Source organism: Dromiciops gliroides, chromosome 6 (assembly GCF_019393635.1).
Source record: "Dromiciops gliroides isolate mDroGli1 chromosome 6, mDroGli1.pri, whole genome shotgun sequence".
Lineage (NCBI taxonomy): Eukaryota > Metazoa > Chordata > Mammalia > Microbiotheria > Microbiotheriidae > Dromiciops > Dromiciops gliroides.
Window position 1 is genome coordinate 242165328 of NC_057866.1, and position 12513 is coordinate 242177840.

The 12513-nt window shown below is 36.4% G+C and overlaps 1 protein-coding gene across 1 annotated transcript in view; it reads right to left on the reverse strand.

The window, feature by feature from the left end:
• Window positions 1–12513, reverse strand: part of STPG2 (sperm tail PG-rich repeat containing 2) — a 597092-nt gene that overhangs the window by 223876 nt on the left and 360703 nt on the right. The window contains exon 12 of the mRNA XM_043972340.1: window positions 2804–2919. Within this exon, the coding sequence (XP_043828275.1) occupies window positions 2804–2919 (116 nt within the window). The remainder of the gene's footprint in view (window positions 1–2803; window positions 2920–12513) is intronic.

Genomic DNA, 12513 nt, shown 5'->3' on the forward strand with positions numbered 1-12513 from the left:
GTGGATTTCCCAGGGAGGACACACACCAGGATCCTCAAACCTTCAGGAAGTCTATGGCATTCTGCGGGTTTTAGCATCTCAGAGGTGTGATACAGAGGCAGGCCTAGTTTGGATGCAATGAGGCAGACTCTTAGAGGCAGCAAAACTGGCTGTTGCATTTTGACTTTGGTATATAAGGCCATTTGGTATATAAATATAAAATCGATGTTACGGCAGATAGATACTTGGAGTCGGGAAGTTTTGAATTTAAAACTTGCCTCAGAATCTAGCCTGCCCTTGCCTGTGTTCTCTCAAGGCCACAAAGCCCTGCCAGAGAGGACACTGAAGGAAAGAGATCAGCCATGGAAGGCATGGTTTTCTCCTGAGACCATGAACCAGAAGTAGAGAGAAGCCCCATGATCTGGTGTCCATTGAAGCTACTCATGGCAGCCCCTGACAGCCACTCTGAATTCAGAAAAGTAATTCTGAAAAGAAGACCCAAGGAAACGGCAGAGAGCAGCACCAAGCACTGATGACAAGCCATGAATGGAAAAGCAAAGGAGAGCAGGCCTGGGGAAAGCCAAGTAATGGCATCTCCAGAAAAGATGAGTTCCCAGTAGCCAGTAAGGGACGAGCTGCCCCTCTATGCTTGTGTCCTGACTTCACATATTGTCTCTATGTGGGTGCTCCTCCACACCATCTCTGCATGTGTTCGCCAATCATCAATGAGCATTTTGTATAGGCCTCTCCATTCCTGTTCTCTACACACATCTACTCTTCCCGCTAGATTGGAGGTGGTGCCCTTAAAAGAAATGAAAAACAAAATTCAACAATTCAAAAAGATTGATGAAGCAACTACTATGTGCAAAGAGCACTGTTCTATGTTTGGAAGATAAAAGGAAAATTAATAATATGCAAACACTTTCATAATCACCCTTTTCTTTTTCCTGGCTGTTAAAAAAAAAAAAAAAGCACCTCTTTTCATTTAATATATTGTGCCTTCAGGGGCAGCTAGGTGGCGCAGTGGATAAAGCACCAACCTTGGATTCAGGAGGACCTGAGTTCAAATGTGGCCTCAGACACTTGACACTTACTAGCTGTGTGACCCTGGGCAAGTCACTTAACCCTCATTGCCCCCACCAAAAAAAAAAAAAAAAAAAAGCCCTGGGGCAGAGGGTCTAGCCCTTGTTCAAGGCACTAAAAATACAAAGACGAAAAATGACAAATTTCCTACTTTCAAAAAGTACAAGAATAAATAACTATAAATTAATGTCACATATGACTAAGTAAAATAAGAGATGTCAAATAGAGTGGGAAAAAATTTGAGGAAGAAGGCACCACTTCAAGTTGAAGGGATCAGAGAAGGTTTATAAGCTAAGCCATAAATGAGAAAAAGATTTCAATTGGTGAAGTCTTAGGACAAGGCCATCTGAGGCATGGATAATGGCACCTGGGATGTGGCATATGGGCTGAATGAGTAGAGACAGAAGGTAAGACAGGGTTGGGAAATACTGAGTAATCCAATTTTTCTGAAACAGAGCACAGAAAGAAATAGCATGAGAGCCAGACAGGCAATCAGAGCTTATGCAATTTAACTCCCTTATCATTGATAGATAAGGAGAAGTAAACCAACCTGATCAAGAAATCAATCAACTCAGCTAGGATTTGAACCCAGGTCTTCAGACAATGAACACAAGTCTTTTTTCCCCCACTGTATTACACACGCTCATGACAGGTATGAATTAAGAGTTGAAAGTCGTATCCAGACTATGAAGGGCTTTAAAATAAGGGCTAAGGAGTTTGAATTGTATTCAGTGTTATCCCAGACCAACCCAGTAAGTACCTAACTATGTATCTAACCACATATAATTTCTAGTTTTAAAAGATACACAGTCTTTGAAAATCATTGAAAATTCATTAATGACCATAAAAATATATGTAATGCCAAACTCACCCACCAAATGATATTCATAACATTTTTGCAGCCTTATTTTTCCTTGTCAATTCAAGACAAACATTTTCTCATTTTATTCTTCATGATATACAATTATTTTGTTTAGGACAATAAACTGCATCATTAAAGCTATATTTCTCAAGAACCTTACCTTTGGCAAAGAGGAAGAGAAGTTATTGAGCACTTGCAGTTTAACACGAGAAGCTACTATGAATTATAGCAAAATTTCTATAAATCAATCTATTATAATTAACGCTGAAAGGTAGATTTAGTTTTGGAATCCTATAGAACAGATTCTTGAAAGAGTTTCTTATCGCCACAATAAAAATGTTTCATCATCACAGAATTAACCAGGAAAAGAAAAAATAAAGAATGATTTTGCCATCCTAGATAAAGTGCACGAGAAGGGAGGGGGGAAGCTATTATGAATCAGATTTTTTAAATCTACAGAACTGTTCTTGTTTCTTTTTGATTATCATAAAGTCCAGAGGCATAAAAGTAGTCTTTGTTCATTAAGATTCTCGATTAAAGTAGCAAAGTTCACAAAAATAAGCAGCACTCCATTAACTGACTAAATCAGGATTGCCTTTGAATCAATGCATCATTTCAATAAAAACTTACATGAAAGATCTAAAAGTAGCAATGCCAGAAACAGCTAACCCTTTTGCATAAATATTCACACGCAAAACTACCGTGATACATTTGAATATCTCTTACACAATTTCAGATTAGTGAATTATAATGCCTCCCCCTCCCTGCTCCAGTTTTGACAAGTATCAAACACAAAAATCACACCATGGCAATTCATACATTTCTGGCAAGTCCTCTTAAAAATATGTCATAACTGCAAATAAAGTAATATTGACACACCTTATAAGTTCCAGGTCCAGGAGTGATATCCTTAGGTTCTACAAAGCGCTTTTCTTTTTTAAGAAACAAGGACAGTTTTGGAGATGTCTTGAAAATTGGATTGTATGAAGCAGGTCCTAAGGAGAAACACAGGAATAACTTAGTAAGTAAAGAATAATTTTTAATCACCTAAAATGATTCTTAACTTCATATACTTTATTATTTTTCTTAACATTTTATTAAAAAGTGAATAAGCATAACCATGCTTCATAATTGTTTATATTTAGAGTAACCTATTTCAATGCATAAAGTATCCAAACTTTTTTCAGTAACAACTGCCAAATTCTCATCAGGACTCTTGGCTCCTTCATTCTTATTACCTTTTTCTCCTATGGTTTTTTATTATTTAATAAAGGCTTTTCCAGATTTCTTTGTATACCTTATATTTATCCAACTTAATTACATCCTAATACTCCACTGTATTGAGTTCCACAGTGTATTTAACCATTCCCCTGCTATTGGATGGTCGTGTTGTTTCCAAAGATTTTTGTGTTGCAGATGGTTTTAATTACAGAACCATTCTGAAAATCTTTGTGAAAAAAGCTCTATTTTGTAATTTGTTTTTTGATTACACTTGCAGGACATATTCCCAACAATGCAATACTGAGTCAAAGGAAATTATGATTTTGGTAACTTTTCCTAAGTACAGCCATACTATCGTTCTCAAAGATATGACAACTTGAAATTCCACCACCAATGAAAGAAATGGATCCATTAAAAAAAGATTCTGTCCATGGTGAGTATTAATTTGTTTTCCCTTTTGAAAACTGCATGTTCATAGTCTTAGCAACTCTAACCAGTGCACTGACCAGTCAAAACTCTAGAAGACTTTTGGGGCAGCTAGGTGGCGCAGTGGATAAAGCACCGGCCCTGGAGTCAGGAGTACTTGAGTTCAAATCTGGCCTCAGACACTTAACACTTACTAGCTGTGTGACCCTGGGCAAGTCACTTAACCCCAATTGCCTCACTAAAAATAAAAATTTTTTAAAAATTAAAAAAAAAAAGGGGGCAGCTAGATGGCTCAGTGGTTAAAGCGCTGGCCCTGGATTCAGGAGTACCTGAGTTCAAATCCAGCCTCAGACACTTAACACTTACTAGCTGTGTGACCCTGGGCAAGTCACTTAACCCCCATTGCCCCACAAAAAAAACCCAAAAAACAAAAAACAAAAAAAAAAGAATATGAAGACTACTTGAATAAAAATTAATTCCTTAAAAAAAAAACCTAAGAAGACTTTTGACAAAGCATGTTCCTTTACCTCTCATCAGAGGGGCTAGGCGTAGAATGAAATAAACATTTTTTTTTGGGGGGGGGCAGGGCAATGAGGGTTAAGCGACTTGCCCAGGATCACACACAGCTCGTAAGTGTCAAGTGTCTGAGGCCGGATTTGAACTCAAGTCCTCCTGACTCCAGGGCCAGTGCTCTATCCACTGAGCCCCCTAGCTGCCCCTGAAATAAACATTTTAAGGTAGGACCAATGTGCAGTTTTGTTTTGCTTGATATGCTTATTAGTTATGAGGGGGATTCTCTTATTTTGGGAAGAAGTATTAGGAGGGAATGTAAGGGGTAGTGGTAGAGATGTATACACCAAAAGGAAAAATGCTAATAAAATATTTAAAAATAAACAGAAGAGGAGACAGCTAAGAGGCACAGTGGATAAAGCACCTGCCCTGGATTCAGGAGAACCTGAGTTCAAATCTGGCCTCAGACACTTGACATTTACTTGCTATGTGTGACCCTGGGCAAGCCACTCAACCGTCATTGCCCCATAAAAAAATTAAAAAATTAAATTAAATTAAAATATACAGAAGAGAGAAGGAAGTTCACAAAGGGAAACAAACTAGCAGGGCAATTTGATTACTACTGTGTTAAATGTAATACATACTTTTTAAAAAGGAACAATCTATGTGGAATAGATATATAGCTTCATATACTATCCTCTATTTCTCTTCTTATTTTTAATGTGCATATTTGCATGTTAATTGATATATGCCAAATTCATAATAAAAAGGGGCATAAAAGAATGTCTATTTATGAAAACTAAACAGGACCATTAAGACAGCATGCACAAGGAAAAAACCCACAAAACTGAACCCTGTGGACAGAAAACAACCAAGCTTGATCAAGAAGAAGGGATGAGAAAATCACCTTTTCTCCCTTATTTACAGAGTGGGGGGACAAGGGGTATGGATATTTCATATGTTGTTAGCTTTTGTTATTTGTTGGCTAATTTTGCTGGCAGATTTTTTCCCTTTATTTTTGGTAATAAGGGATAGACAGATAGTTGGGTAGGTAAGGGGGAGGTATATATTTGGAAGTTAAGGTAATACGAAAGATACATATATGTGTGTGTGTATGTTGTATGTGTATTTATGTATGTGTGTATGTAAATAAAAAGAAGAAATAAGAAAAGGACATTTCTTTTTTCTCTTTTGACACTGTCAACTAGGAATTGCCCCTGGGACTATTTTTTTAAGTTTCTCATATGGATCAGATGTCAAGTTTTTATGTGTTATATTTTCCATGAATATTTTCCCAGTCTGTTTTTTCTTTTCTTTTAATACTATAGGTTTTGGTCTATAATTTTTTAAAATTTTTACATGACAAGGACATCTACATTATCCTTAATAATTTCTCATTTATTTAACTGAAAAAATTAACCTACCTTCTACAACTGAGTTAAATATTCTACTCTATTTTCTTCTTTATAGTTAAAAAAATAAACTAAGTCCCACAGCAGAAATTCAGTAAGCTATATGATGCAAGATGTGAGTCTCAATCCTCCTCCTTTGCGATTGCTAAATAATTTTCCCCAATACATTTTTAAAATAATGAATCCTTTCCCCAGTTTTTATTTTCTTTGGTTTCATAAGCACTAATCTTGCACAGATGATTCATGCATGTTATATGTTGACTTATTATTACAATTCAGAATCCTGGAATCCTTTTTTGTCCTTTAAAATTCAATGCTTTGAAACATTATAAACTAATAGCAGTGACTACTTTTTATTTACATGATAAGGCCTGTTTGGCAAGATCCAAGTCAACAATTATTTTCCCCATCTAAGATAACTTTTGTCTTCTTAAACTCTTTTTCAGAATAGAATTATGGCAACTCAGAGTTGGAATGTTCCTCAACTAATCAACTCATGCATAAGATAGAAATCTCCTCCACAATATCCCTGATATTTGGCCAATCTGTATCTACTGGAATACTTCCAGTAACAGGGAACTCACTACCTCCAGAAACATCCATTTCTAGTCTTGGATAGTTCATACTGTTAGGAATTTGTTGTTTTTTATATTATATTGAAAGTGACATTTTAAAAACTTCAGTCTATTGGTCCTAATGTTCTCCTTTGGGGCTAAGCAAAGTAAATCTAATCTTTGGTCAAATTGAAGTCTCTCACATTCTTGAAGATTGCTACCATACTCCCGCTACATCCTCTCATGCCTAAGCTGTGTCGACTTACTTCTGCCGATTCTCATGTGCTGTGGTTTTAGGTTTCCTCACCAACGTAGCTGAACTCTTCTAAATCCTGGCCACCTTAACAATGTCCTTTCTAAAGTGTCAGACATATTCTGATCAGGAAGAGTACATCATGATTATCTCCCTTATTTCTGGACACAATATGCCCTAAATCACCCTTTACTTTTTCAAAAATGTTTGGACGACCCAAGTAAAATGTAATTTTCTGCGCTTCCAATAGGGAAACTGGGTTGCATGGAATTATGGAGTGAATGAGTAGTAAGAGGGAATGGTAACAATAGGCACAGAATGCTTTCAGAGTTTGTCACTGAAAGAAAACAAGGGACTATGATGTTACATAGAGGAAAGTAAGGTCAAGAAAAGGATTTGTTGTGTTATCTTCTCTTCCAGGATAGGTAAAAATTATACATTTGAAGACTGAGGGAAAGGAGCTCATGGAGAGGGAAAAGTTGAAGATGCTAAAAAGTGGGGTGGGGAGTGGCAAAGAGAAGAGGGATATAATTGAGGTGCTAAATTCCCAGAGAAGACAGATAACAAAGAGATTAACTGTGGGAAGGAAGGACACCTCTTTCTCTGAGAGAGGACAGTGAAAATGGGCTTAAGGGAAAAATAACCTGAAGTAGAGACATGAGAAGAATGAAGAGTTCATACCAGATGGCCTTAATTTTCCCTGTAAGGTCATTACGATAGCGCTGAGGTTGAAGCTATAAGAATAGGATCTTTGGGGTTTTGGGGGAATGGAAAAGGGTTTGAACCAATTGTCATAAAGAGTGATTAGGGGAATCAAAGAAAATGAATAAAAAATTGCTAAGGTGCAGTGAGAACTGAGGTTAAATAGCATGAAATTGTAGCAGGTCGGTTTTACATGATTTTGTACCTTTTTCCAGTAATCTTTTCTTGTGTCTGGGGACAAAAGTAGAAAAAGTAGACTCGAGATTGAATCAAGACTGATTCAAGCCTCAAGACTTTTACAGTGAGCATGCAAAATACACAAAGGGTTAGAGAATTTAAAGGGAGGCTAGGTGGTACAGTGGATAGAGCACCTGGCTTGGAGGCAGGAAGACCTGAATTCAAACCTTAGACACTTATTAGCTGAATGACTCTGGGCAAGTCACTTAACCCTGTTTGCCTCACTTTCCTCATCTGAAAAATGAGCTGGAGAAGGATGTGAGTCTCAATCCCCCTCCTTTGGGATTTTAACTGTCTTATCCCCATATCCATGGAAAACAGAGCTCAAATTATAGAGCTCTTCTTAATATGCTGGGAACACATATCTTTCTGTACAGATTATATTTAATGATCATTTCAATTCAGTGAATAGTTGCTGAATTTTTATTATGGGCTATGTACTGTGTGTACTAGGTGATGCAGTGAATTGAGAAATCATTAAGGCATGCCCCCTACCTACAATTACAATGTACTAAGTAGAATATGCACAATAACCTTACAAAATACCTTAAATATCATGTTTGTTGTTGTTCAGTTGTTTCAGTCATGTCTGATTCTTCGTGACCCCATTTGGGTTTTTGTTTGTTTTTTGCAAAGATACTAGAGTGGTTTGCCATTTCTATCTCCAGCTCATTTTACAAATGAGGAATTGAGGGAAACAGGGTTAAATGACTTGCCCAGGGTCACACAGTTAGTAAGTATCTGAGGCCAAATTTGAACTCAGGAAGATGAATCTTCCTGATTCTAAGTCGAGTGCTCTATCCACTGTGCCACCTGACTGCCCTTTCTCTTGGCTTAGAAGTGATATATTGAAACTGGTTTGCCCAGATAAAATACTGAATGATACTAATCCTTGAGCTATAAAATTCAGTCCAATTCCATCTCAATGCTATGAAGACTTGAAAGAATACATTTTCTTATTGAAAAAGGTGGCATGACATTCAATTCTAGAGAAACCTGGTAAATTATGGTAAACATAAATCCATCAGAAGAAAAATCCTACAATTGGAATTGACCTGGGAGATGGCATTTTTAAATGCTCCATTACCTCTGTATTTTATTTAGAATGGAGAGAGGGATTTATTCTATGACCTTCTGCGGAGGTGGTACATTCCATGTGAGCAAACCACAAATTCCTCCTAACCTAATTTCTGTAATTCTACTAAATTCAATCCATATTCTGACCCCCATCTAGATCACCCAATGGGTATTTTGAAATGGATTTCTTTGGAAGGGAGGAGATTGAGAAACTGAGAGTTCAGGATGTTAGAAGAGTCACCCCAATTTACTAAGGCAGTCACACCCTAGTTTTCCCTACCTAATTCTGTTTCACATTCAAGATAATGAACTATGAGATTATCTTTTTTTTTTTAATTGAAAAACCCTGTCCTTCTACCTCACTTGCCAATTCACTTCTCCTGATATTCAACATAAAAATGAGTTACTCGGGGCAGCTAGATGGTGCAGTGGATAGAACACCAGCCCTGGAGTCAGGAGGACCTGAGTTCAAATCTGGCCTCAGACACTTAACACTTACTAGCTGTGTGACCCTGGGCAAGTCACTTAACCCCAATTGCCTCACTAAAAAACAAAACAAAACAAAAAATTAGTTACTCTCCGTCAATTAGTCCTGTAGTGGATTCATTCCATTCCCTTCATAGTCTTAACTCTACTGTTAGCTATTTTGGAAGCTAACTACTTTGCTCCCCCTTCTTTTTGCTGTTCCTGTCTTGTGAATTCCCAACCCTATGAAATGTCCAGCTCCATCTTCTCTTCCAATTCCCAAAAGCACTATTGAAGGAAGACACAAAATCATGCTGTCAATGATAAATTCGTGTTATGTAATTTCAATTGAGCCTTCACTACTGTACAACAATCCTCACTATTTTTGTTTGCTTTCCAACAGTAGCTTTTCCAAACCTTCTCCTCTTTCCTAAAGCTACCAAATATATCTATAAATCTACCACACAACAGACTGAGACCATCCACTTTGGATTTTCTCCATTGCTTATTCTAGGTCTTCCTCTCCCTTCCTTCTCTTGATCATATCCCATCCTCCAGGACAGCAGTTCTCAAACTTTTTGGTCACAGATCCCCATTACACTGTTAAAAAATTGTTGAGGACTCCCCCAAAGAGCTTTTGTTTATGTGGGTAATATCTCTTGATATTTACCGTGTGTGTGCGTGTGTGTGTGTGTGTGTGTGTGTGTGTGTGTATAAACACCTTAGAAATTATGAAGATAGTTTTGACCTCCTGTACCCCTTGAAAGCAACTCAGACATCCCTAGCAGCCTCCAGACCATACTTTGAGAACCACTGGTCTAGATCCTTGCTCTGTTGATCATTTCTTCTCTCTCATTTTCAGTGTTTTCCTGTACACTGAATCCTTTGTTCCTACCTACAAACATTCCTAGGTTTAACCTACACAAACCTTGCTTTAATTCTGCCACTATCTTTCCTTCTCTACACTAATAAAATTCTAGAACTTCTCTGCTGCTTCTCTTTACTACTCATGTGCACCCTACATTTTGGCTTCCCCATAATTCCATTAAAACATCTTAACTGTCAAATTCGATGGACTGTTTCAGTCTTCTTCCTCTTTGACTCATCTGAAGGACTGGACACTTTTGATCACTCCCCCTGCTATACAGACACACACGCGCACACACACACACACACACACACACACACACACAATTTTCTTTTGGCTTTTTTTACTTCCATAACACTGCTCTCTCCAGTTTTTCTTCCTACATATTATTCTTTTTTACTAGTTTATCTCTTTGTCTTCTCAAATAATGTACAAGTGTTCAAAAAATTCTGGTCTTGGTTCTCATCTCACTCAAATATATGTATATATATGTATGTATGTATGTATGTACATATATATATATTCAGAAATATAAAAATAAATATTATAAAATCTCCATTCTCCACCCCAGATCTTATCTTTAAATTCTAATTGTTGAGGTGGAACAAAATTTTTCCCCTCCAGCTTGTATTCAGTTGGAATCCCAGAATGGTTATGGGGAACCTGCTGCTATACTACCTGAAATCCATTTCTGGCAATTGAATTGTTGTATCTAACAAACTATTTGCCATAATAATTGTATCTTTCTGTATGGTATTCTTTAGCTGTCTTCATACTGACTCCCTGTCATGTGTTTCTTCCATCTTTCTCTCTACTCCTCTCTCTTGTCTATCTTAACTAATGATGGCTCAGAAGAGAAACTGCAATCAAAAAGATAAATGGAAGCCAGCACTGTTATTCTCCTCTCCTCTCCAGCACAAAGATCCTGCCCCCATACACACAAAATATTGATGAGAGAAAGCAGAGTTTGGGCAGCTCATAAAATGAACAAACTTATGAAAGGCTATTCTGTTATTTGAGACTATGTTTCTATATTTGTCAAGAAAGAACATATCCTACATCAAAATCTCACTTTTTATAATTTAGAAGAAAAGTGTTATTATATTGGTATTAGCAGGAAGCATAACTATGCCTTTAAATCTCCCCAGGAATAGTTATGTTGGAAAGGGGGTTTCTTGAAATTTTTAAAGTCCAGGATGTAAGGTTAAGATTAGAATGGATGTTCAAAGAGGATCAGATATGTAGTTAATGATAGAAATTATTTTAAAGGTTTCATTTAAACTTTAAAAGAAAAGGCTTTGCCTAGACACTAACATGACTATTCTAACATCACTGCAAGTAGTTTTTTTTAAATAATAAACATTTTTATTTAAAGTTTTGAGTTCCAAATTTTATCCTTCCTTCTCTCCCTCCCTTCCCCCCTCTCTGAGACAGTAAGCAATCAGATGTGGGTTATACATGTGCAATTGTGTAAAATATTACCATATTACCATATTCGGTATAAAAATTTAAATAAAAGAAAAAATGAAAGAAAGTAAAAAATAGCATGCTTCAGTCTGTGTTCAATTAAAATCAATTCTTTCTTTAGAAATGTACAGTATGCTTCATCATTAGTGCTTTGGGATTGTCTTGGATCATTGTATCGCTGAGAATAGCTAAGTCATTCACAGTTCTTCATCAGACAATATTGTCGTCTCTGTACACAACGTTCTCTTGGTTCTGCTCACTTCACTATACAGCAGTTCATACAAGTCTCCAGGTCTTTCTAAGATCATCCTGCTTGTCATTTCTTATAGCACCACAATATTCCATCACCATCATATACTACAGCTTGTTTAGCCATTCCCCAATTGATGGGCATTCCTTTGATTTCCAATTCTTAGCCGCCACAAAAAGAGCTGCTACAAATATTTTTAGTACAAGTAGATTCTGACATATAGAATCACAGTTCTACAACTTTAGTGGAAATAAATATTTTATTGTTCTTAGTTGACATATAAGGTTATAGATCAAAGACCATCTAATTTTGAAACAGCATAGTAAATAAGAACTTGAAATACCAGTGATGAGAATTATATATATATATACACATATATATATTACATGGTAATTAAATTTATCATTTGTCTTATAAAACAAAATATGGACTTTAAATGCTTCTGTTTAATGCAATATCACAAACTATTGTGAACACAAACTGTTATTAATGACTGTGTGAATATTTCCATAGGAAGTTAATTGAAAATTGCAACTTCAGCTATAAAGATTTATGAAAGTTAATGCAACAGGTAAGGCAATTATGCAAACACTATTGTAATGGTAAGTTTCACTTTCAATTATTAAAAAATATAGTCCGTCCTCTGGCCTTACTATCCTACTGAAACTGATAAATATTTACATTCTGAAATCATAACTCATCAAGACAGAAGAAATTATTTAAAGGATTTGGGGTAAATTTGCTTTTCTTTGAATCCCTTGAAGGAGCATAAGGTGAAAATAAAACTTCACTTAAGAGTCAGCTTGCTCTATTTCTGCATTAGGTGCTTTAGATATACTTTAAGTGCTTAAGATTTAAAACTTAAAAGGAAAGGTTTGGTTTATTGAGCTAAATAGCTTTATCTTAAACCTACACTCCCCATTACGTATGCTGCTCCCACCACACTATGTGATGCAGGTCAGAGACTTCGCCTGCTTCACAGCACTGGTTCAAGGATGGATTATGTACAAGCGAGCACTTATTTATTTACCAAAATGCCACATTTTAATCACAGGTCATAGAAGAATAAAACTTCTCATTCCAAATGAAATACCTATGAAAAGTCTGTCTGAATCATGATGAGTATATAATGGAAAAAATAAAGAGC